Raw genomic sequence first — 27,282 nt, 5'->3', positions numbered from 1 at the left:
GTGTAGGCTGTGGTATACATATTAACACATGTACAGATTCTAAATGATATGGTTAAATCATAGCCACTTATTTTCATATTCATAGAAACTTTCCAACGTGTGCGTAATGCAGTCCAAAAGCACTGCTTTCCGGAGATGACTAGGGGGCTAGAAGAAGACAACTCGACCTATTCCTGTAGTTGCTTGATGTCCTTGTGGTGTTTCCTGTTTCCCATTCTGGTTGATGAATCAGGTGTCAGGCATTTCAGTCAAATGTGTGTTCTCCGCGAGTTTACCACTCTTCCTTAAATAGGCAAAAGGGCGCCGTCAAATTACAGGAAACGTTCGTTCTGCAATGGTGGGTGATGTCAAAAAGAATGCAGTCAGTAGGCCTACATTCTTTTAAGCTTGTATCGCATACTCACAGACGGCACACAGGGTGATGTAATGTCTTTTTTCCCCAGTGAGGATGGGTGTTCCCAAATTGTGTTAAAACATTAAGCTACGTTTTCTGAGAGGAGGAACGCGCGCGCCGATTGGCTGGTTGGCCTGGATAGTGGATACAGCGCTCCCCGCCTCGGCGTTTGCGCTATATAAGCGCTGTGAAGAATAGGCAATTGATAATTTACGAATTTGCTAGTGTGCAAACCGAACATTTCACAGCTGAATTACCCAATGTCCTCTGGAATAGCGAAAGTAAGTGAAACTAGCCGGCAGCCTACCTGGATTTTGCTTTGGCTGTAATTGACCGAAGTGCATAGGTGGCTTGTTTTTCTTCTTGGAAGTTTGACCTGGGCAGAGCAGTCATAAACAGGTAGGCTAACCTGGCAAAGTTTGCATTTACTGTAGTGGATGAGGGGCTCGTGCATTTGGCCTATCCAAAAGTGCGTTAAGTCAGGCTATAGCCTACTCTTAAATAGTCAATCACAGACGGTTTCTAGCAGATAAAGTTCTTCATCAGACCGTTATATTTCGACTTGAGCGATGCGTAATAGGCTATCCGATACGGAATTTCATCACAATATTTCCAACTGAAATAACAAATAATTATTTTCGTCAAATGAAAGTTGGGTTGACTGATTTGATTACATTTGCTCGGTTCTAGACTATTGGTTCCAAAGTGTACAGTACAACTTTGCCTTCATTCTCCACTCATGCACCGTCTGTCGTGCCATAAAAACAATGACATTCTGTCCAACTGAACTGAAGTGGGAAAAGCAACGGGGATAGCTCGACCAGTGCTGGGAGCCATGCTCAAATTATACATTTGAGTATTTGTGGGGATTTGTGAAATTGTTGAGTATTCTTTGGCCAACTGTAGGCCCCATAATTTCGGAATTTGGAAATTATAGTTATCAGCCAACGCATGTCCTGTCCTCAGGTTGGTTCAACTTACTTTGTTTATGATCATGCAGGAGTCGGAGCGCAGGGTTGTTGGAGTATGCTACACATTTAATTGTGCATGCGTGCCTTACTAGGCTACAGTAATTGTTCTTCGCCAGAACGTTGTAGTTGCGTAATTGGTTCAGGTTACTGTAATGTTTTTGATTGTCACTATCATTCATCACCACCACCACACATTCACTACCATTCATCACCACCACGCATTCACTATCATTCACCACAGCACAACTTTACTGTCATTCACCACCACAGCACATCCACTATCATTCACCAAAGCACATTCACTATCATTCATCACAGCATATTCACCACCATTTACCTCCACACACACTCACTACCATTCCCCCCCTCATTCACTATCATTCATCACCGCCACATTCACTACCATTCACCACAGCACATTCACTAGCATTCATCACCGCCACACATCCACTATCATTTACTTGAGAATATTCACCACCATTTACCTCCACACACTCACTATCATTTACCCCCACTCATTCACTGTCGTTCACCATAGCACATTTACTATCGTTCACCAGAGCAAATTTAATGTAATTTAGCTCAGCATGTTCACTACAGTATACACGTATTCTCTGTCATTCAACTCAGCACCAGTGTTGGGCAAGTTACCGGTACTCAAAAACCGCATTACTGATTACATGTTACTGTCTTTTCAAAATAATCTCTTGCACTACAATATTACTATATTTAAAATGTAAGGCATTACACTACTTTTGCATTACTTAAGTTACTTTCACCAAAATAACTGTAGGCCTATGGCTCTGTCAATTTATTACAGTGTAAATCAAGTTCATGAGTCATGACTTTTTCACCTCCCATCCAGGAGGTGTTTTTGGCAGAATGCAGACTAAAAACTACCAGATCCAGGAATAGCTTCTTTCTGAGGCGCCTGAATACCACTAAAATCCAGGTCATTGCAATGCATTGTAACTTAAGTTATTTTGCATTGTAACTAAGTAAATATATATTTTTAAATATGCCCTATAATGCCTTACATTACTGCATTACAGCAAAAGTAAGGCATTACAGTAATTCATTACTTTTGTCATGCATTACTGCCCAACACTACTCAGCACATGCATTGTTCAGCACCATTTACCTCCACACATTCACTATTATTCACCTCAGCACAGTCATACAATAAAGAATTGCGCACAAACATTGAGCAAGGTCTTGTATGAGCAAAGAATTCCAACTGAGAGGAACAGATATATAATGGACATGCCCATAGTCAGCCATTTTAAAGCCGGTCGAGACAAAATCCAAATTAGCTAAATAACAGAGACAGCAGCAAACATCAACAAATCTAACATGGTTAATGAAGATGCACGAAGCATGGGTTCTGCGCGAGAGCCAGGCTACAACAAATCGTTGAGGAGCACTTTATTGCTTTGCAGACAACTCAGAAAAGGGGCTAAATGTGCTAAAGAGGGGACATATGGGCAGTCATGGGTAAGCGGTTAGGGCGTCAGACTTGTAGCCCAAAGGTTGCTGGTATGACCCGTCAGGTTTTTTGGGGGAGTAATTTACCAGTGCTCTCCCCCATCCTCCTCCATGACTGAGGTACCCTGAGCATGGCACCGTCCTGCCGCACTGCTCCCTTGGGGTGCCGTTGGGGGCTTCCCCCTTGCACGGGTGAGGCATAAATGCAATTTTTTTCTTGTGCAGTATGCACTTGTATGTTATGGAGCGCTGTGTCACAATGGCAATGGGAGTTGTAGTTTCCCAATTGGGCTTTCACTTCACATATCCTTTAACGGTTAAGGTCAGAGGGTTGAAGGTTCGAATCCCACCCTTACCTCTCCCTACTACACCTCCATACGTGGCTGAAGTGCCCTTGAGCAAGGTACCTAATTCCACAATTGCTCCAGGGACTGTAATCAATACCCCGTGAGTAATGTAAGATGCTTTAGATAAAATCATCAGCTAACTGTAATGTAAGGCAATGTTGAGTAATGTAATATAAAATTGAGTTTACTTTATTTATCTATGTTGTCAGCAAGTCATGCAAACATCTTATATCAAGTGTGTATAACTTACACACACTTGATAATAAAGCATACTTACTTCTCTGTCTATTTAGAGAACATGACTGAGGCTCCTTCCTGGCCTCCATCATGAATCATTGCTGAAATTGTTTTTATTTATTTATTTATTTATTTTTAAATCAGTTTTTGCCTTCAATGGTTATGAACTTCTTATTAGAGTGTAAAGGGAGAATTCAGACTCAGAGCAACTTGAACTGGGTTGAGATTGGGAGATAGATCTGTTGTGCAGGGACCTTTCCCATTCTTGGAGACTGGCCAGATGACAGAATGGGGTGTGTGTGTTTTGGACTGACCTGTTAGGCGGAGGGGTTGGCTGTGTCTCACTGGTGTGTTGACCCATCTGAATAGAGAGATGATATGAATATGAATATCAGTTGTTAGACCTGGTGTGTAAATGTGGGATTGTATACGTGTATTTGGAAGCACTTTGAGTGAACTGTATAACTTAGTTGTGATGTAGGTAGTAGTGCTATATAAATACATGTTGTTTTGTGGTATGTACAAAACATAAATAATAATAATTGCCTAGTTCGAAACAATCATAATAGAACAATAAAAGACCTGGAAAAGGTGCTAAAGCACATCCAATCACAATGCAGCATGAATGATGATTTGGTTTGGTATGTTTTTGTACCTTTTTCAGATCAGAGCTTTTGTTCTTCTAAAAAGTCTGGTTAGTTGGTTTAATGATAGGCTACCTCTTGTTGTAAATGTAGGCCTGAATCAGAGCGCTTGCATCATAGTACTTGTGGAGTCTGGAATTGATGTGATGATGTCATGAGAACCGAGTTTCACATGAAGTCTTCAGGCTAGTTTCAACAGGTAGTTGTATTGCTCACTCTACCCTTGGCACGCCAGCATCCGGAGATGCAGCATTGTTTTTTTTGTTCAGCCTATTGTGAGATCCTGGCCAGCTAATGCGGCATGGGTTTGCTTGCATGTTGCTTGAAACGTCTTAACAAGACATCTCCCACACACATTTGCAGTGTTTTACTTGCAAAGTTTCGGTCTATTATTGACCTTCCTCAAGCAATTCAACAGTCTGTCTGTCAGCACTAACTGAGGATGTAATTTGTTGATCAGATAAGTAGGAGGTGAGATCAAGGGAGGCCATTGGGATTTGGTTTGACAAGTTGCCCTTTACCGTAGTTTGCCTTTCTGTAACTCTGAGTTTTGGATCAGGGAGGATCATGGGAGAGGTCTGAGAGTTTTACAGGGGGTCACAGAGGTGAGGAGTGGACACCCCTCATATATCTGCAGATTTCTCAGTGTACTCACTTTTGAGAGGTAAATTTAGGGACATTAATGGCCATTAATCAAAAATGGTTATATAAATTGTACGCTGGCTACTTTTGTCAAAGTGTTGTCCCATGAAAAGATATTCTTACACATCTGTGGAAATGCGAGGGGTACTCACTTCTGTGACACATTGTACACTGAGAGCAGCATCTGATTTATGTCAGTGTGTACAAAAAGGCGTCATCATGTCCTTGGACAGCTGTCATGGACAGACTGGCACCAGATGACAGCCACAAGCCAGCACACACTGTATTTACTGCTGGAATGTGTTATTTATTTTTTAAATTATTTATTAATTAAATGTTTCTCTTGCCTCACTTACTCTCCTAAAACCGTATAGCTTTACAACCTATGTTTGCCAACTCTGTTTACAGTGTAAGTTATGCTGTTGATTCGCGTTTCGGATCCCTGCCCTGCCCAGTTAGTCCCAGAGCTGACTTCATCAGTGTCTCCAAATTGCACAGATGGCTCTGATTCTTCTGGAATCCTGCTCACAATCACAAAACAACCGCAGCACACTTAACTCATTCACTGCAACATAAGGGAGGAACACTTTCCTTCCTTTCATTGACAGTTTTACACATAAAACATACATAGTACTGTATGTTCTGGCTCACATCCATAATGCCAACACACACACAGCGTGCAGCGACTCCATATGCTGGTATGTCAGTGTGTCCATGGGTAACTTGGTTTTTGGAGGGTTTGCAGGTGACGTACCAAGTGTGTTGACCTCGTTGCCTCGCGTAGCTGCACAAAGTGTGTACTGGCCATTGTGTGTATTGAGAAATAGTATAGTCAGATGAAGATAAAAAAGTCAGCTTCAAACCAGGAGTGTTTTTGCCCACTTTCCCTTGTGTGTTTCAGTTGAACAGCCTTCTTCAGATACCCTTCTTCAGTTTTTCAGATGTCTGAAGAAGGTTGTTCACCCGAAACGTTACGAACAGTAAAAATTAAAAAAAGTGGGAGCAAATAAAATCCTGGTTTGAAGCGGACTTTTCTCCTCTTCCTCTGGTCATTTGGTGGCTCTGCTCCCAGGTCAGACGCTTTTTGGATGTGTGGGCTTCAAACTACTTCAACTTCAAATAGTATAGTCAGACATTATACAGGAATAGTGATGATTACAGATGGTTGTACTGGGTTTTCACTTTTCAGTGTTCACATTCCTTTATGAACTGCTACCATTTACTTTTTGTCTCTCTTCTCTCTAGGTGTCAATGGAGCCACCTAACGCTGGCGGGGCCATGACGTGTATGACATGTGAAGGGCTATGCACTGGATTTCAACCTCATTCCTGGAGGTGATTCACTGTCTTTTCCAGAAAATGTTTTCAGAATACTCCACTTTTCAAGTTGAAATGTTGTGCTGCCTTTTTCACATTCACTCACTGCCAACAGCCAGTGCTGCTGGATTAGCTGGTGGACCACATTGCATGCATAATTTGTTTCTCGGTCTGTGCCATATCTTTATCAGCGCCTGGGAATGCAACATGGCTCAAGCTGATTCTTTTTTTGGGTGATGACCTGAGCTGGGTTACCGGCAGCACACGCTCCACCAAAGGCTCTTGTTAACTTCCTATTCCTTGCATATTTGGCATAGTAAATAAAATGTTATAAAAGAAAAGCAATTTGGCTATTGACAGCAACCATGTTTGCTCTTAGATTCACATTCAGAGTAGCCTAGAAATCTAGACGCCCCTAGCGACCGCAAATTGAATTAGCTCGTGGTTTGGCTCGCCAGGCTACATTCAGAGTGGTGTCCAGAGAAATTTTCCAGTGAATGTCAGCTACATTTCATACTATCCATTTTATAGCAAAAATGTTGTCTTAGACATGTCCCTTACTTTTGTCTCACCCCTGACAGTAGCCTTTTTGGGCCGCAGTTGGCCTGCCGTCCGCCCATTCACTCTTTGCTGAAAAGACTCAACAACATCATAATAACGGCATGTTAATGACATTACTGGGGGCATTAAATAGCAGATTAAGACTTTTTGGTACAATTTTGGTGACAATTAGGTTATCATCGAGGCTCTGTGACAAGGGGGTGATTAAATTCTATGTGCTGATGATCCGTATGGATTGTCAAGATTCTCAGTTGTGATAAGGTAGTCTAAATCAACGTTGCAACATTAGTAATCTGCCGTCTGAATGACTAGTGTGTTTACTCTGCCTCCAAACATGAGAAGAGTTGGTACTAGTATTCGAAACTCCAAGCACTCGTTACACTCGCATCTTTGCAACAGACAAGCAAAGGAAATTCTATTGCTTTCCGTATTTACATTTCATCTCATCACAAAACTCTCTCAGACTTCACAAGTTCAAAATTTTCAGAGAGCCATTGATCAAACCATAGATCAGAAATCACACTAATCTGGATGGATACATGAAATTGCACAGCTTGAAAGTACAACTAATTCCTATTTCTCATTGTGATTACGATGTAGCCCACACTAGAAGACCAGTGCAGGAAGACAATAGTAAAGTAAGCGGTAGACTACCCATAACAGAATTTTAACCTTCGTTCAGCACCTTCTTTCAGCGCACACAGGGAACAGTATGTAAGGACAGCACCATGCTGATCGTATCTCGATGACACGTTCGGCAGTTGGGAGGGTTCAAATCTGAGATCCTGTGACGTTCCATTACAGTTAACTTGTATGCACAGTGAGGAGGCCATAACAAGGACATAATCATCAGTATAAAATATGCAGGTAATAACTGCATATGTAGGCCATGCAGGGTTAGGTTTTTAATGAAGGAAAATGGTCATGGCAGTTTGCACATTGTAACCGCTCTTTCAACTGCTTTTGATAGAGAGGGAATTTTGATCAAATAAAGATTAAACATTTGGTCTTTTTCCCCGCTTTTATTTTGTTTGCTGATCATTGCTTTCCATGTCACAGCCATTGCATTTTTACTAGGGTGTTCCTGAACGTAAAAAGGCTTGAACTTTTGTTTGAATGGCTTCCAAGGCACAAGGGTGCTAACTAAGGGAGCGTTGAATCATGCATCACATAGCTATGCTGCAGTATGATATGCTATAAATATTCCCCGGGCTTATCAGTGTTGAGTGCTAGAAGCCACTTCACCTTTTACAACTTTGAAGTAATTGGGTTGTAAATCATTCAGCACTTCATTCTTTTCAAAACACCATGTTGTCAATACCAGAGTTGTAATAAAGTAGAAGTACTCTTTCAGATGTCATTACAAAATGTATAGTATGATATTACAAAGTTGATATATCATACTACTAGTGTTGTAATTTCATTTGTTGTATATGAGTACTTATTGCTCTACTTAATACAACTTTGGTCAATACAACTATTGGAATGATGTGCAACTCAACTCAACTTAACGCAACTTTGGTCAATACAACTATTTTAATGACGTGCAACTCAACGATGATTGGTGTGTGTGTGTGTGTGTGTGTGTGTGTGTGTGTGTGTGTGTGTGTGTGTGTGTGTGTGTGTGTGTGTGTGTGTGTGTGTGTGTGTGTGTGTGTGTGTGTGTTTGGCTCCTTAGGAAAGCCTGTACTGTATGTCACTGCAGTCAAGAGGAGCATGAGCTGACCTCTGACCTGGAAGATGATAGGAAGATGGGACAGCTCCTGGCAGACTCCCGCTACAGCCACCTCACAGCCAAGGTGAAGGATCTCAATTCTATTTTTATTCTTCAATTTTATTTTTATTTTACTTATTCATTCATTTACTTAAAATATCTATTTTTTTAATTTCTTCTTAATTTCATTATTATTATTATTATTTTTACAATCGTTGTTAATCTATCTACAGTATTAGGCACATGGAGCTGCATGTAAGTTACTGTATGAAATTGTGCTATAGTATACAAATACAGTTATTATTATAATTAAGGTGAAGGGCGGACCGGGAGGTGCCGTTTGCCGCGTCTACAAGAGAAACCGAATGATTGTCACCAACCCCGTGGTATCGCGCAAAGACCCGACCTTTAACACGGTCACGTACGACTGGGCACCTGCTGGCCTGACAAAGGAACTGGTAAGACCCCCCATGACATCCCTTTATATCCCCATCATCAGTTGGAGCAGAGGAGGTGTGACTAAAGCCAGCAGAATGGTCCATTAGAGAAGAAACAATAATTGAAGCGTGTAACCTTGTCTGTTAATCTATTTATTTGTTAACTTATTTTATTTGCTTTGGGCAATTTAGCCTGAACTGGGACAGGACTGTACAAGTTGGAGAGAGAGAGAGAGAGAGAGAGAGAGAGAGAGAGAGAGAGAGAGAGAGAGAGAGAGAGAGAGAGAAATTCGATATGACTCAGACCAGATCCATGTCTGTATAACTAGTTTGATCACAATATGTTAAAAGTAGGGATGCAAACGATTAATCGATTAATCGACTTTAATCGATCAATGCGTTAATCGATTAAAAAACATTAATTGCAATTAATCGACAATTCATTTGACAAGAGACTGAGGTGAAATGGGCATGTGAAGAGTGTGTGTGAAGAGGGGTGTGAATAGTGGGAATATTTAAATCACCTTTGGATTAAGGAATTGAAATAGAATTAATTTAAATGTGGTATATTATCTCAATTTTTAATTAAAATGTTTAGATTTAGATTTTTTTCGAGAAACATTGAAATTTTGGGAGGAAAACGCTGCTTATCAATTAATCGTAAGTCGATCGATAAGGCTATCAACTAATGATTAATGAATTAATCGATAATTTGCATCCCTAGTTAAAAGTAAAGTGGTATGACATTTGACTAGTGGTGATATAGAATTCGATGCAAATTCATTGAGTCTGTACAGAGAGCGTACGTAAGTTACTTTCTGGTCAAGTCAGCTTTATTGCCTGGATTTCACATGTTTTTTGGGGTTTTTGTTTGATGGTGACAGTGAAGAGATCAAGTCAAGTCAAGTCAAGCCAGCTTTTATTGTCAGTTTCTTCATATGCACAGGTCATACAAGGACATTTAAATGACGTTTTCTCTCTAATACCATGAACTTGATAGGAAGCTGTACCATGACGTTATGTTGATGGTAATGATAACATTCCACTAGAGACTGATGATAGGTCATTGACAGTGTCATTACTGACATCGAAAGCTTTCAGTAGAAGAGATGACAGGAAGTGAGTGGGAGAGAGAGAGACAGGTTTGGGAAATGACCCAGGCCAGATTGGAACTCAGCACACTGCACTCAGTGAATGTCTCCTGAGGAAACCGAAAGCTTTTGATGTCATTAATGACACTGTCTGTCAATGACCTATCATCAGTCTCTAGTGGAATGGTATCATTACATTCAATATAACATCTCAACAGCTTCCTATCAAGTACATATAAAGACTGAGATTATTGCAAGCAGAAAAGCAAGATCATTGACATCCCACAGAGAAATATCAAGGACCTGTACATTCAGGCTCTAGAGAGGAAGACCATCTCCATCCTCCTGGGTCACTCCCACCCACTCCACCCTTGTTTTCAGCTGCTTCCGTCTGTCTGAAGAGTCAGAGTGCCTTTTAATTGGCCAAAAAAGAAATAATAGGAAAGCTTTCATCCCAAATGCAATTCACACAACGAACATTGCTTTCTCAAATTGCACGTTCGCACGCACGCACGCACGCACGCACGCACGCACGCACACACATACACACACACACACACACACACACACACACACACACACACACACACACACACACACACACACACACACACACACACACACACACACATACACACACAGGCACAGCTTAAGTCTACGACAATTTTCTATCGTGGCGACATGTTAGACAATGAAGCTTATTGAATCTTTGAATACATTGGGCTTCTTATGCCTTTCTTTGATAGTGACAGTGAGGAGATGGCTGGAAATAGTTAGAAGAGAGAGATGGGGGAGGATCGGGTAATCGACCTTGTGCCGGAATCAAACCCGACCTCCCAACTCCACACCATTCCTTCATTTTCTTGTAGGGGAGGTGTGGCTTACAATTGTAAAAACCCAATAAATGTAGTGTCAGCGTTAGTAGCTCTGGCCAGGCCATGGTAGTCAGTGCTTGCCGCTTCTGATTTGCTTCAGGAGCTCTAGTTGAGCTAATCAACTCTCCTCGCCCCGGATTGGTCAGTTTCAAATTTGGTGCCTATCCAAATGTCCTCTGTTTGTTCTCAACTCTGGCTGCTGGTTTCTTCACAACCCACCAACTCCCCAGCTAGCTAATGATGAATCGGTCACGACCTGATCTGCAACACGAAATACCGTGTCTGATCTTAGCTTAAACCCAGTCTCTTGACAATCAAGTAGAATATATGACCTGTGATGTTTCTTTTATCTCCGTGTCAAGTATGTTAATGATGACCTGGTGCCAGAATTTTCTCAAAGAGGAATGTTTCCATGGTCCTCTCTTTGCCACTCGGGCTTCTGACCTTTCCCTTTTGAAACCTAGGGCAGTCATTGTTGGTCTTATTTTGGGCTGTGTTGTCATTTATTGTGCCGAGAGCTGAGCACAAGGTGTTAGTGATGCTTTTTGTGGTACCCCCCGTGGGATTCGAAGGGGCATGTGTGAGTGTGACAGGCAGGATAAGTGCCACGGCGGGCTGTCCCAGATATCTGGCCCGTGGCAGCACACAGCCATGTTACTTTAGAGGATCAGAGGAGCACCTTTTATCTCCTGATGATGACTGAGCTGTTAAAGCGCTGTGGTGTTTGGGAGATTGGCCGGCCACTGCAGACATTGTTCTTCAGTAGGCCTATGTAGTGCATCGGAATTTTGAGCCTTGCTGACTGGCAACCAAAACGGTTTCACCTTCTGCTTGCTCTTTCGTGGGGTCAACAATATAGTGTACAGTCAAATCAGACTTGATTAGAAAAGTATGATTAGCGTGTAGTAGGCTAGCGATACCTTATTGATCGCAAAGGACATTAAGCAGAAAAAGAAAGCCCTCCTTACATTGTTTTATTTTTTCATGGATTTAGCGTGATATATACTATGAAATGTGAATTTATTACTGGTGTACTGGTGTACTCAAAAAATTATGTCTCAATATATCAGTCAGTCTGTGTTATAGCTGCTATTGTAGGCTAGCAGTTTTTTCAGCACCACCAATAGAATGGAATAAAATGCACACTGCATACAGTACAGTATATGAACAGTAATACATCAATAAATAATGTAATAATAGAGCTACAAAAAGGTTTCCAGTGCAAGAGTCCTAGGTAGCAGTCAGGTAGATGAACACAATCTCTGTTTCATATCCATGTTTATTTTCATCAATCTTTCATATGGAAATCATGCATCATAAAATTAGCCTTTGAAATGAAGGGATTACACATCCTGGCTACCCCAAGCTTAAATCACTTGTGAGATTCAGTAAATCATCTATTGATTTTCTCCTAGTGGTGTGGTTAGCGATTGACTGTCCATGTATCATGCAGGCTACCTTCCACCTATATCTTTTTCTCAGACAATACTGTTTTCCCCCCCCCAAAAATCTGAATTTAGGTGAAAAGGGAGTTTTTCCTCACCCCTGTTGCCACCAAGGGGCACATCTGAGTCTCCTGTTCCTTGTGACTATACGCATGAACGGCCATACGGGTAAATGTGCGTTACGCCCCTTTATGGGGGAAAACAAACCGAATGTCTCATTAACTTACATGCTACATCGGCTACCCTAAATAAACCAAGTCCATGCTTCAGCCACGGCTTTTTGGCTATATTATTTGAACAGCCGTCAACACAACCCGTTTTCGGCATGTTGAGAGTGAACAACGCTAGTCTACAGGTCCTTGTCTTTCATTTATTTTTTCCCAACACCACAAATTGACTTGCATTGGCTTTCCCTCCAATATTTTCTCCCAAAAAAAGGGCGTTACGCACATGAAACACGTCACGCCGTTCATGCGTATATGCCACTTGTTTTTTGGTCTCTAAACCTTCTGATTCTTGTGGATTTTTTCCATTTTGAGATTTTATTTTTGCTATTGTCTTCTTTATTTCAGCTCCATTTTTCATTTTATTTTTTAACTATTTTATTATTATCTTCTGAATATTCCCTTCTTTTCATCCTTCAGGCCATGCATTATATGGACATGCTGCCAGAGGACAGGCGGCCAGTGGCGGGCACTGAGGGAGCGCTGTACCGCCGTCGCCAGCTAACAAGGCAGCTTCCCCTCCACGATCACGACCCGTCATACTGCCACGCTCTGTCGGAGTCGGAAGTCCAGGCCATGGCCTCCTTTGTGAAGGACTTAAAAGAGCAGGCTTTGGGAGTAGGAGCGGTCGCAACACCGAGCGAGAAGGAAAAGATGCAAGAGGAGAAAAAAAACGGTGTGTCTTTATCACAGCAAGTGCCAGAGGTACAGTCCACTTCAAATGGCACAGCGGAGAAGGAGGAAAAGAAAAGTGTACATGTAAGTTAACTACACACCTATTTCCTTAAAAAAAAATTTTTTTTTTTGTTCCAATTAAGGGCCATGAACACACAAACTCAACATGCCCTTCACACGTCTTTCTTAATCACGCCCACTCATGTGTACACCAACCAAATTAGGCCTATATTATCTCATAACACATCAAACAGAAACAGCTTTAGACTTGTTAGCATTTATCCATTAATGATTGAGACTGGATACTGTGTTTGCACAGCCACATGGTTGCAAACAGTAAAAGTGTGTTTCTGTGGGTCTCTGAAGGAAGCGAAGGACAGCACTTTTCAGATTTTTCTGTGCTTATTCGCTCAAAATGTTCGTAGGTGAACAAAAAATTCTGCAGAGTGCTGCCCTTGGCTTTCTCCATTCATTTGCGTTTTTTGTAGGATTCAGCACCCAGTTTAAAATCTGTATCATTATCAGTAGGCGATAGTGTGAGCGCGGCTCCTCCACTTTACAAGTTTCTGTGTGTCTTGCCAACAGTGCAGCGGGTGCGGAGAGGCGTTGCCAGAGGACAGCCCAGTAGTGTATGCTGAGCGGGCAGGGGAGCAGCACGTCTGGCACCCCACCTGTTTTGTGTGTGCCGAGTGCAGGGAGATGCTGGTGGACCTGGTCTACTTCTGGAAGGATGGAACGCTGCTATGTGGACGCCATTATGGTCAGAGTGTCAGGCCCCGTTGCCCTGGCTGCGATGAGGTATAGTACTAATAATAATGATGATAATAATGATAATAATAATAATAGTCTAGATCAGGGGTGGGGAACCTTTTTCATTCGAGGGGCCACTTCAAATTCATCCGAGGACCGTGAAAGTCATTCGAGGGCCGTATTATGAACACAAACCAGGATTTCCCCCTGCATTTTAGGCCTATATTGAAGGCAGCTACCTTTAAAACAGTCCCCACGTTCTCTAGAACCCCTGAATATAACTTATTTGTATTGCAAATGTAATTTCTAATATTCCTTTACAAAATATGTCATATTTCATGTGAAGCTGCATAACATTAAAATCATATCGGGGGCCGGATAAAAAGACCTCAAGGGCCGCAAACGGCCCTCGAGACAGAGGTTCCCCACCCCTGGTCTAGATTTAACAAGTGAAACGTATACGTACTGTATATAGCTAATAATATACAGTATATCACGAAAGTGAATACACCCCTCACAGTTTTGCAGATTTTTGAGTATATCTTTTCATAGGAAAGCATTACAGAAATGTAACTTTGACACAATGATTAGTGACCTTTTAACAACATATTTAACCGCTTAAATTTCTTGTTCACTCAGAAAAAAACAAAATACAGCCATTAATGTTTGAACATGTACTCACAAAAGTGAGTACACCCCAGATTAAAATCCGGTAGAGAAGGGGCTATGTTGGCTCGAATCGTCTCGAAATGAAACGAAATGAAAAGGGATGACAAGGGATGTCATCAGTGTGCGTTTCAACCTTTCTTTGCATTGAACTTTTAAATTTTGAGTCTGCATCTGGCTTAAATAGATTGGTGTGAGATTTGAATGCAATCCTATGGAGAATATCATGATCTGCTTCAGTAGTCACAGTGCATGTTGACATGCATGTTTCTTTAGGTGTATTTCAGATTGCCAATGTTGACAGCACTCATGCATCCCCAAACCATGTCAGTCCCACTACCATGCTTGGCTTATGAGAGGATACACCTTTTTTGTAAAACTCACTTGTTTACCACCACACATGCTTGACACCATCTAAAGCAAATTTGTTTATCTTGGTCTCTTCAGATCACACGACATGGTTCCAGTGATCCATATCCTTGGTCTGTTCATCTCTCTTGAGACCAAGATAAACAAATTTGCTTTAGATGGTGTCAAGCATGTGTGGTGGTAAACAAGTGAGTCAATAATCATTGTGTCAAAGTTACATTTCTGTAATGCTTTCCTATGAAAAGATATACTCAAAAATCTGCAAAACTGTGAGGGGTGTATTCACTTTCGTGATATACTGTAAGTAAGGGTTAACGTTCGGTGAGAAGGTCGCTACCGTGGAATAGCAGCACGACAGAGAGAATCTTTAGACCCCGACGCGGAGCGGAGGGGTCTTGTTCTCTCTGAAGTGCTGCTATTCCACAAAGCGACCGACTCGCCGAAAGTTAACCCGCTTATTATATGGATACACTTAAATGATTCACACATGGCGGTGACATTTCTTTAGGCCTATTTAATGTTAAGTCTATTATAGTTTTTAATGTCAAAAGATTGTTGCTACGCAAAACAAAACAGTGCCGTTGTGGAACACCGCTAGGCAACAGGTAGCCAGGACAGGTGTTGTCTATCACAGCAGCTGATTAGAGTCTTGTTGAAAAGTAGCTTTAGCAGTGAAAAGTCTTGTTGCCATTGACAGCGGTCTGTTATAGACCAACCCGTCCGTTATCGAAAAATAACAGACGTGCGAACGTTGGGGAGCCCTGTTGAAATGAATGGAGCATTCGACCGATGACGTCACACCATATAATAATAGCTAATAATATGATACACCAAATGTTAGGGCCTGTATTAACAAAGAATGAAAATAGGTGGAACTCATTGCCACTGCAGCTTGGCTTACAAAATATAACCCATTCACATAGTACCTATTGTGGAGTTAAAGCACACAAGATGTGGTATTCAGAAGTTATCGATCACACAAACAAAAAATGTGAGATGGATAGACGTATTCACAAAACAGTAGGAATATGTCTCTGCCCCTGTACTTTTGGCGGACAGAGTTGTGTAATAATCTTATAATTATCATAGGACTACCGCTTACTGACAGTGGCATTTCTCCTACATGCATTTCATCTACATGCCTTTGCACAGATTTTGTTTTGCACTACAGTATAACTTCAAACAGGTGAATGGATTTCGACCAAATCTTGTGTGCTATCACATTATGAGGGGTACAGGAAGTGGTTAACGTTAGGAGAAACCATGAAGCCACGTAAATAAAGACTCCGACTGAGAACACGGTTTATTCCTTTATTATACAAGTCCTAACTTTACAGCATCGTAATCAAAATGCTTAGCGAGTTCCACCTGTGATAGTATCTTATCATTAGAGACTAAAAAACGTTAAGTTATTTTAGAGATATTGTAAAGGTAGCAACTAAGTTTTGAAGAGCGAAGAAAACTCCTTTGTGATAAATATGCTTTGTGAACATGAGTGAATTTCAAGTATACAATTTTGTGACTAAAATATTACAATTGACTGTAATCAATTCTCTCTCTCTCTCTCTCCTGCTCTCTCCTTCCCCAGCTGATCTTCTCTGAGCTGTTTCATAAAGGATTCGATGGACAGCTGTGGCATAAAGAGCATCACTGCTGCTGGCGATGTGGTCAGAACCCTGGCTCACCGTGTCCTTGTTCCAAGAAAACTTAAGACCTGTCTGAACCGAAAACATAAGACCTGTCTAAATATGGCTACGTTTACCTGAGACATTTAATTCGTAATTATCTGACTTTAATTCTGACTAAAGCCTAATTTCACTTTGAAAACGTCATGTAAACACCTCTTAATTCGGAAATAAAGGAAAGATTAAAGTAAACTCGACAGAACTATTTAATTATGAATTATTCATTCTGAAATAAAAATGTCATGTAAATGTAGCCATTTTGTAATAAAAAAACTATAAAATATCATCTCTGAGTTGACATGTGATGAACTACACATCACTGACCAGTGCCCCTCTGCCTCTCTGATTCATGTAAACAGAATTACTGTATGTAAATGTAACAATGTAGCAATGGCTTTGTAACTAGGCATATATGATATTTTGTTCTTTGTGCTGTTATAATGTATTCATGTCTTTCTCAAAATAACGTTGCTAGCAATTGGCATGAACGTAAACAATGCCGCATTATCTGAGTTTCATCTGTGGGAGACATATTCAGTTTTAAATGCTAGTTAAAGGAAATAAAGGTGTTTTTTGTGTATCTGAAGGCTGAACATATATTTGTTCTAATTTGGACTGTTCATGTTTTTACAATGGCTCACTTTTAAGATGGACAACTTTTTGTTAACACCATAGCTCTACATTTTGAAAGAGGGCACCGTTTTGCACAAAGTCCTGTGTGCTAACACTATAACAGGCACTTGCACTGATGCAATTTTGTGTGCTGGCACTTTAAATATGGCCGACATTTTGTTTATGCAGTAACTTTTGAATGGGTGGATGGATTTGCATCACATTTGATGTGCTAACACTATACATGTACTATGCATGAACTGAACATTTTGGAGGCGGCAAATGGCCTATGTACTTCAGGTATATAGGCCTACAGTAGTCTACGGGCCGTTGCTAAGGTTTTCACATAACTGGTCAGGAGGCCACCATCATAATTAAATAATATTAATAGCAATACGTTTTTCAGTCAGTATCAATTTAGGAGGGCCCAATTTTGGGGGCAAAGTGGTTGAGGCCCTAAGCTGTCTGCTTACTCTGCTTATGCCTAGCAGCGGCTCTGGTAGTCTATCTCTGGCTGTCAGGGGCAAATGCATAGGCCTAGTCAGTTAGTTCAAGTTCAGGAGCCTACAAGTCTTGGATGCGCGCGCCATAGTCACCAGAAAATAAGCACTGGCCTCGCTCACATGAGAAATGCCCAGTCATTGGTTTAGGTTTATTGATGAAACTGTGCCTAGTTCTAACTGATTACAAGTCTTGAGGTACCGGTAGATGCAATTTCTTCAAGTTCACCAGGTAAAACTGTACTTTTGGACGGTAAGAAAGTTAATGCCTTGTCCCTGTGGGTTCTTCAAAACAAATCCTGCACACAACAATAGAGGCTACTCATTGGCTCTCACCATCCATTGGAGAACAAGCTAGCTGTGGTCAGAACCCCTACCACATGTTTAAAGTCCATTTCAAGGCCCTGCCATGTAGGGCACTTGTTTACCATGCGGCTGACCCGGGTTCGGGCCCGGCCCTTCCCCTTCTCTCTCTCTCCTCACTCGCTTCCTGGCACCACCTTCACTGTCCTGTCATAAATAAAGTAAAAAAGACCCCAAAAAAGTCAATTTCAAGCAATTTGAACTTGACCAATTTACCAGCCACTTTGTAGTGGTTGAAATTAAACTGGCAGATAAAAGTGTGCCATGCAGCTGGAAATTCCAACGCAGATAGGGAGGTGGATTACAGCAAATCAGAAGTTAAAAGTTAAGTTAAAAGGAGGAGAACTACAGAGCGGAGCAAAAAGGGGGATTCTGTGTTTTTAAGGATTGAGTGGACACACCCAGAGGATGGGAAATTCTGTTTCTTCACTGTCGAAATGAAGAGCTTTGAAAAGCTGTTTTGTTGTTCATTGAAAACTCATTAATGTTATGTGTTAATTGCCGTTACTTTTCTTCGTTTAAAAATACCTAATTTCAAAGAGTGTTGCTCGATTTGTTTATATACCTTGGTATCTTCTAATCACTCTCCAAGTAGGCTTGGCCTACATTGTACAATGTACTTCACTAAACGACTGTAGTTCCGTTCCAATCCAGCTGGTGGCAGCAGCGCACCATTGTCAATGCCAACCTCGATAAACCCGGAAGAGGAAAAACGAGTGAAGTAGATATTGAATTCCCGCCTGAAGTTAATGTGTTTACATTTATTTTAGCAATATTAAACACAGTTGATACTGTAATAGCACGTTTTTACCGCGTCGCAGTGTCACTGAAGGTACGTGAAATAGCTTAATGTGGATTTCTCATGTATTTTTCAGAGCAAGCTAACGCTATGAATGACTAAAGTCAAAGGTGTGCAGCAGTTGTAGAGTTGCAAGGCGACACACCAGCCAAACTTCACCCTGTGTCTGGTGGTTGCCGAAATTCAATGGTTATTCTAGTTCTAGTAGCATCTGCTCTAAGTCCAGTCAATCTAGCAAAGAAGACCAAACATTGAACAAATTGTAATAGTAATTTTTCCTACTTATTCCTAACCCCCCTTGCAAAGTGTTTGTGTTTTTGTTTGTTGTTTTTGTTACATTGACACTGTTGACAGGTCTGTCATCAATGTTCCATTCACCCTGTTTGGGAATTTCAGTGTAGGCCTATGTATGTTTTTGATGGTGAGAGATACATAGAGAGAAATATAAAGAGACAGTGAAGTGAATAAAGTGAGCAAACTCTATTCAAGCTCTCTCTGGTGCTCTTCTTGCGCAAGGTTGCAACGTTGATGCACACTACAGAACTGGAAGACCCATAATATCAGTCCTTTCCCCACACATTTCACCCTCTGCCTTGTCTAATCAACATCTGATCTGAAATGATTCGAAACTAGGCAGGCTGGTATGAAAGAAGTGCGATTGACTTGGAGTTCTATTGTGTTGTTTTGGTGTGCCCTTTATTTTTTTTGGAGCAGTGTATGACAAACAGAAGTACAGTCTAAAAAACTATAAAGAACATGTACATTGTAGACGTATAATAATTTGAAAACAAACATTTTTAGTTATCTAAAAGAAATGGGTAGCCTAACTTTTGGTTTACTATTTACACGTGTTAATGTTAGTTCATGGATTGTTTTGTATTTGTTATTAAAACAGTTGACAAACAGATTTCATGCAAGCTCCTACCGGTAGATAAATTAATCCTGAAAATCCATTAAATGTAGGCTATGCCAAATAAATATTTTGGAGCAATTTTGAGGAGTCACTGTTACAGTGTAGGCTACTTACCTCATTAGGTAAGAGGGATCGGTTACATTTTACTTGACGACGGTGTCATAAGCATGTCAAACATTGGTAATGGCAAAGACAAAGGTTGTCTTTGCCATAACCGAATGTCACTTAAGGCCAACAGTCATTAAATGTTTATGACATGGACATAATGTTTATGACACATGCATAACTGTGCCATGACACTATTATAACATGCTTATGGCACCGGTGTCAAGTAAAGTGTTACCGAGAGATTGAATCTCTTCATATGATGTCATGGTGGTATGTATAGATACCCTACTCCAGTGTTTCTGAAAGTGGGGCGTAAGCCCTCCTGGGGGGGCGGGAAGGCATCACAGGGGGGGCGTGTGACATCTGATTTTGTTCGGCGCGGGGGCTCGGAAGCATCCAGACCCTCCGAAGGGGGGAATGATGGGAAAAGTTTGAGAACCACTACCCTACTCTATGATGTAATAACATTTACTAGTTTTGTAAGTTACCTGTTATTATTACACCAGTTATTTTACTGTCGCTAACGAGGTAAGTACACTGTAACGGTGACACCTTAAAATAAAGTTTTATCAAATATCAACAAATTGGGAGTTGGGAAATATATGTATAGTTAGTTAATGAATAGTGTGCTTTTGTTAGTACCTCATTATAAACAGGAAGCCTTCTTTCTTCTGAGGTTCAAAAGAATGACATTTTGACATTAATAGCAATACATAACCCACTGGTGGATTTTTTTAAACAAACAAAATGTCCATAGCTAATGAGTGTATTTTGCATGTTTTAGCAGGCCATGTCCTCACCTCCAAGCACCTCTCCTGCCCTCTTCCTGGACTGCAATGGAGAGCCAATGCGATTCTACATACGACCAGGGCCTGCAAAAGTCCAGCTGCATGATGTCATCACCAGCGGGGGTGGATTCCTTTGCAGAACCAGGGAACCGGGTGCCATCCTGTTGGCTGGACCACACGAGGAAACGAAAGCCTTGGACAACAGCGCACAGTTTTACGTGTCAACCCAGTACATATGGGACTGTGTGAAGGAGAACCAGCAGTTGGATGAGAAGGATTACAGGCTTACAGGTGGTACCACAGAGAAGATCCAAACGAGAGCGTTGCGATCTAGAGAAGGAGCAGTTGGTCGAATGAGCTACACAGCCGCTGAGGACGAGGCCATTTTGAAATTCATATCGACACGTCTCAGTGAGGCACGGGGCAATGCTGTTTGGCAGCTTATGGCAAAGCAGAAGATCACATCCCACAGTTGGCAGTCCATGAAAGACAGATATCTCAAGCACCTGCGGAACAGGCCAGCCAAGAGCAAAATGGGGCAATTAGAGTTTGTGTCACAGTCCACACCGACTAAAAAGCAGAAAGATCTCCCACAGCAAGTGACGCTTGAACAAAACGCTAAATCACCCGAGAATGACGCCTCGGCTAGTGCCGCTGCTGACCAACAAGCGGCCTCAGGGGTGCCACCTGATGCCTCCTCAAAAGAGAAATCTCATAACACTGAGGCAAAGAGCGGAGATACAAGTACAGATGTGGCAACAGAACAACAAAATCCCCTGGAATCCACTCACGCTGAGGCAAATAATGTAGATACAAGTACAGATGTGGCAACAGAACAACAAAATCCCCTAGAATCCACTCACGCTGAGGAAAATAATGTAGATACAAGTACAGATGTGGCAACAGAGCAGCAAACCCCTCCAGAATCCACTCATGCTGAGGCAAATAATGTAGATACAAGTACAGATGTGGCAACAGAACAACAAAACCCTCTGGAATCGACTCGCACTGAGACAAATAATGTAGATACAAGTACAGATGTGGCAACAGAACAACCAACTCCCCTGGAATCTACTCAGGGGGACACCGCAGCACTCTCTAAAGATGGTCAAGCAGCATCATTTTCCAGAACATCAACAACCGAAGAGGAAAGTGATGAAAATCAAAGGATCATCAGGGGTGAGTTCTTCATAATGCACAACCTAGGGCTACACAATGAATCGTGAGAAAATCGTGATCTAATTGTGATCGAAATCGTGATTTCAACCAGGTTTAAATCAGGATTTAATTGTAGCTATAGTGACCTGCCTTTGACTGTACTTGAAGCCAGAATATCACACAATTCTTAAGTATAGAAAATAATTGAATCCCTGCTTTAAGAAATCGATACCGTAGCGTATATCGTCATGGAGGGTGAGATTTACACCCCTTTTCATTTCAGGCCATGGAGATGGTGTTCTTGCTGAAATAACAGGTACCAGTCTGCAGACATCAAAGGCTCCAACCAAGAGACGACTGGGAATTCTTGCCCGTGCTGTGAGCGAGTTTCGCGATTCACTTTGGGTAAGAACATGACTTATAAGCTTAATACATTTATTAAATCTTGTACCTCTGTGTTTGTAATACAACAGCAGGCTGTATCTTCAATACACAGTTGCATCCAAAACAAGTGAAGTGAAGGTAGGATGCTGTTTGTTGAGGATGGACTTTAAATGTTAACGTTAACGTTAAATGACGTACTTATGACTTTTCTCGTAATTGGAACCTCTACCGTCATGTTGAATCATTTTTATTTCGTTTAAATGCTAAATTTGTAGTATTCCTTAAAACAAGAAGCTACTTTGTGTTTTAATATCCTCCTTTTAAAGACATGTTGTTTTGGATCTGAACGTCTTGCGTGACACGAGAGAGAGGGGAGAGGAGAGAGAGGGGCGAGACTCATTCGCTTTTTGTTGGCTAAGCAGTTTGCTAGAAAGTGGCTGATTTGTAAAATTGTTAGCTGATTGTAAAATATCATGATGATAATTAGGGCTGGGTAAAATAATCGATTTAATCGATCAATATCATTTAAAATTCACATAATCGATTCACAGGGCACAAAATCGATTTTTTTGGTTCTTTTTCTTTTTGTTCTTTTTGTTTAATTTAGGGCTATGGAAAATAACCAATAGGTATTAGTCAATTAGGCCTAGGCCTACTTATTACAAATTATCTGTTAACACTGTCAAGCCACAGCCCTTTGACATTTATATATAAAAATAGGCAACAGTATCTTTTGGGGGAAATCCTGGCACCAAGAAGGGAACAGATTGAATCGATTCGGAGTGAATCGAATCGAATCGAATTGAATCGTGATTAATCGATTCAAAGCCCTAAGAATCGAAATCGAATCGATACAGGAACATGACTGTGATACCCAGCCCTAATGATCATATAACCTATGAAACTAATAAATGGAACTGCTCATATTAACTAATGAGCTCAGAGAGGAAAGGGGGTTTTGGACAGGCAAATAAATCCTGTGTATGAACATTAGGGGTGTAAATAAAATTTAAATGTATCGATGCATCAAAGTATCCGCCGGCGATTTAATGGAATCGCATCGTATCGTGGGGCATTGTTAAGTATCAAAAATAATTGAATCGTGGCCCCTGTGCAATGCCCTAGCTCCAAAACACAATAGTAGTGGAAAAGTAATTGGAAAAAATTGAATCGAATCGCATCATATTGTGGGGAATTCTTAAGTATCGAAAATAATCGTATCGTCATGAAGGCTGTGATTTACACCCCTAAAGAACATAGGGAAAGCCTCTTCAGAATGGAGAGAGCTGAACGCCAAAAGGGCACAAGAACAGATGTGGATTTCTGCACTGGCATTCTCAGCCCATGTCCATACCTTGTTTAGTTTACAAATGTAAACATAAATGTATTAGAGTTGAAATCACATTTACTTTTGTGCCAAAGGACATATCTGACAATTGACCCTAAATGAATATGTTTCAGATCAGTATGAGACAAAAGGTCAATTGTATCCTACTCATCTCGCCATAAATGTTATCCACTTTTACTTTTTTTATTCCTTATCATACTACTTTCAACATAAGATGAAAATGTGGCTTGTTGCCTCGACTTCTAACTCTTTAGTACTTGTGATAACAAAATAAGCAGTAGGCCTCTTGTCTTCTGGTTCTCTTCATGTAATCTGGAAATGTATAATGAAAAACAGGGCTATCTGCCGGGATACGATGGATCAAACATCAAGGACGGTAGTAGTTACAGAATAGATGTAGATTGTGCCATTGATTGATTCACACATTCTCTCTAAGCCAATGTCAATATCCCGTAATAGTCCAATGGGTCATTTTTACCATGGTGCAATTTTTTTAGAGAACACTAGAGGCTGCTATGGAGTTTGTTTACACGGCACTGTTCAACCCAGGGGAGGTGAACCTTATGTCTCGAGGGCATAATGTTATGCAGATTCACATGAAATATGACATTTTGTAATGGAATCTTAGAAAATACATTTGCAATACAATTGTTATATTCAGGGGACCTAGAGAAAGTGGGGTCTGTTTTAAAGGTTTTCATTATAGGCCTTCAATATAGGCCTAAATTGCAGGGGGAAATTCTGGTTTGGGCTCATGGTACGGTCCTCGGAGGACTTTTACGGCCCTCAGAGGAATTTGAAGTGGCCCCTCAAATGAAAAAGGTTCCCAACCCCTAGTTTAACCCATTGAACCCTAAAACACCTGGTTTAACCCATTTAACCCTAAAACACCTGCAAAAACGGGTGCTTAAATGCCTAAGCCATTTTTTGGAAAAGGTACCATCAGCCTATAAAAACCTAAATATCTCAACATCTGACACGCATAAAAATTAGACATTAATTGTATTTAGTATTTTATTAGAACATGTTCATTCAGCTTCAACATACCAACATTTTTAATAAAAAAAATCTAAAATCTCATGAATGTTGCGTCATGCAGCTCCAGGCGCTAGGGTGAATTTTGCGCTACGCAACATCCAGCATCAATGGGTTAAATCCCACAGCTGCATTGCATCGCTTCAAGTCTACTTTACTGTAAATGTTGTACTGTATACTGTAAAAGCTGACTTGACTTGACTTGACTAAATGTTGATGCACTCTCCCTAACCCTTGATTTGGTTTCAGAGTGAAAATGAGAGCCAGCCTGAGACAGCTCCATCTGATGGCTCAGATAGTGAGAGCGAGGTGTCTGGTGGGGTGCCGCGGAGAGACAGCACTGCCGGGCCTCCTCAACAGAAGAAAAGAAGATATTCGCGTCTTCGTCAGCAGGAGACTGGAACTGGTAATGAGAAGGACACCGGTGTGAAAAATATGACTTCATGTCACCAGTTCCTGTTTGACAGCGAGTCACAGCAGGTGGATGATCTCAGTGGTGCCTCAGGGAAAGAAGACGGCGCTGCTTCAAGTTCACAGTCCACGAATGCTGAAGGAGAAAGACTAGTTTTTCAGTTAATGAAACATTCTGGGAAAAACCTGATCGAGGTGATAAAAGCACTGCTGAAGACAAGTGGTGACTTTGCGGCTGCCCGTCCACATCTTTCTCAAGGGAGCTTTCCTGAGCCGCGGTGGACCAAGAGAGAGGATCAACTCCTGTTGACTGCAGACCCATCCTGTAAGTGTCAACTTGAGGAGAAATATGGAGCAGAGGCCGTGTCTGCCAGGATATCCTTTCTACGATGACTTGATGTATTTAACTGGATTACACTGCACTCTCGATGAAAAGGTGCCAAACATAACCAAAAACTGTGATAGATGAAAGAAAAATGTCTACACATAAATCCTCATAGTGTCATTTGAATTTGCCAAGCTTTCGGTCTGTTGACCTGTCCTAAAGGAACACAACAAGGATTTAAGTGTACAGACATTTGTCTTTCATTGACAATGAGTTGCTGAAAATTGGGGCTCTTCTTGATTTATTTCTATGAGTCACACAATACAACTTTTTTTAAACTATTATTTTTTTTACAATTAATTTGTACATTTTAAATAAATATATTAGGGTTTTAATGTAGAGTGTTTTATTTGGAAGCATGTTTTTTTTGTTTTTGTTTATTGTTGTTTACTCATCCATTGGCTCTATCAGCAGTGTCAAACTGAAATTGACTGAGGGTGATATTTCATACATTATACATGCTATACATTAATGGTGTGTGTGTGTGAGCCTTACCTCGATGCCTTTATTAGTTAGCTGGCTCCTTTTGTTCTGTTCTGTTTCTCTCTGCTCCCTGCCTCTCTCTCTCTCTCTCTCTCTCTCTCTCTCTCTCTCTCTCTCTCTCTCTCTCTCTCTCTCTCTCTCTCTCTCTCTCTCTCTCTCTCTCTCTCTCTCTCTCTCTCTCTCTCTTATTCTTCCAGTTGCATTTTATGTATGGAGGTGGGTTGGCTGGGGCTGTTTTGTTCTTTGTGTGTAAAGCTAAAATATAGGAAGGACTATGTTGTATAACTTATTGACGTAAAATGCCCATTTTTTAATTAATAATAATTATTGAAGGAAAAGGAGTGTGTTTTGCCAACTGTAATACACATTTGAAAGGATCTCGCGGGCCGAATAAAATGACTGCAGGCCAGATTTGACCCCATGGCCTGAGTTTGACATGCCTGGGCTATAGACCATTTCATGACCATAAGTTTTATTAGTTTAAGAGTTGTATACTTGATGTATATACCAGTACATTGATAGTGATCATCTGTGATACATTGTTAAACATAGAAGAGAAATTGTGAACGGAAAGCAATAAGCTGTGACTTAAAAGACGACCAATAAAGCTATCAGTTCAGTTAAACTTTCATAATAACGCTATTCGCATGCTTTTGTGAGTGTTCCCAGGTAGTGAAGAAGTTGAGGTAAAAACTACTCTTTGTTGAACACACCAGACAAAACCATGGTCAGGCCCCCAGGGGAGAGATTCTGCCAGCTATTCAGCCATTTAGGGCAGTCGTGGGTAAGCGGTTAGGGCATCAGACTTTTTGGCAGCCAAAAGGTTGCCGGTTTGACTCCCGACCTGCCAGGTTGGTGGGGGGAGTAATTAACCAGTGCTCTCCTCCATGACTGAGGTACCCCGAGCATGGTACCGTCCCGCCGCACTGCTCCCTTGGGGTGCCATTGAGGGCTGCCCCCTTGCACGGGTGAGGCATAATGCAATTTCGTTGCGTGCAGTGTGCAGTGTTCACTTGTGTGCTGTGTCACAATTACAAATGGGAGTTGGAATTTCCCTTTGGGCTTTCGGCTTTCACATAGGCCTAATATCAAACACGCACTATAGGCCCTACAGTTAAAGTGTTCTCTTCTATATATTCTATTTGAAAAAGACAACTAAGATATCGGTTTACAATGGTTATCATGTCAATTTGTTCACTTGAAATACAGTATCAATCTCAGTAGCGGCCGGTGGCTGGGGAAACAGGCAGGGCAGAAATTTTGGCGATCAAGTCCATAATAATTAAATCAATACGGTATAATTTACGAGTTTCATTGCGTGTGTAGGCAAGACAGGAGAGCGTTTTTCCACAGTGTTTGGTGTGTTAGTAAAACTCCACCTCCCGTGATCCACCGCACCAGACATACGCGTTAGCCTATCTGTTCAACTTCTGTTCTGAAGAAAGCTGTTTTTGACAGTTCTCTCCA

The 27,282-nt window shown here is 41.2% G+C and overlaps 2 protein-coding genes across 4 annotated transcripts; both read left to right on the top strand.

The window, feature by feature from the left end:
• The first annotated feature begins 559 nt into the window (after nt 1-559).
• Nucleotides 560-17,114, top strand: lmcd1 (LIM and cysteine-rich domains 1). Of its 3 annotated transcripts, none has more exons than XM_063215247.1 (7): nt 560-675; nt 5,966-6,054; nt 8,276-8,396; nt 8,626-8,769; nt 12,804-13,142; nt 13,644-13,856; nt 16,432-17,114. In XM_063215247.1, exons 1-7 carry the CDS (start codon nt 655-657, stop codon nt 16,552-16,554), a joined length of 1,050 nt encoding a protein of 349 aa, XP_063071317.1. In that variant the 5' UTR covers nt 560-654; the 3' UTR covers nt 16,555-17,114. The 3 variants fall into 3 exon arrangements, with proteins under 3 accessions (XP_063071317.1, XP_063071318.1, XP_063071319.1); XM_063215248.1 differs by having other exon boundaries at nt 589-793; XM_063215249.1 differs by having other exon boundaries at nt 589-5,620; nt 5,675-6,054.
• A 1,595-nt stretch (nt 17,115-18,709) lies between these two features.
• On the top strand, nt 18,710-26,414 carry terf2ip (telomeric repeat binding factor 2, interacting protein). Its single transcript, XM_063215246.1, has 4 exons — nt 18,710-18,835; nt 20,608-21,790; nt 22,053-22,174; nt 24,786-26,414. Exons 2-4 carry the CDS (start codon nt 20,614-20,616, stop codon nt 25,338-25,340), a joined length of 1,854 nt encoding a protein of 617 aa, XP_063071316.1. The 5' UTR covers nt 18,710-18,835; nt 20,608-20,613; the 3' UTR covers nt 25,341-26,414.
• Nucleotides 26,415-27,282: the final 868 nt, after the last annotated feature.

Source organism: Engraulis encrasicolus, chromosome 14 (assembly GCF_034702125.1).
Source record: "Engraulis encrasicolus isolate BLACKSEA-1 chromosome 14, IST_EnEncr_1.0, whole genome shotgun sequence".
Taxonomy (NCBI): Eukaryota; Metazoa; Chordata; class Actinopteri; order Clupeiformes; family Engraulidae; genus Engraulis; species Engraulis encrasicolus.
Note: the sequence above shows the minus strand (reverse complement) of the source record. Positions and strands in the feature narration are given on the sequence as shown.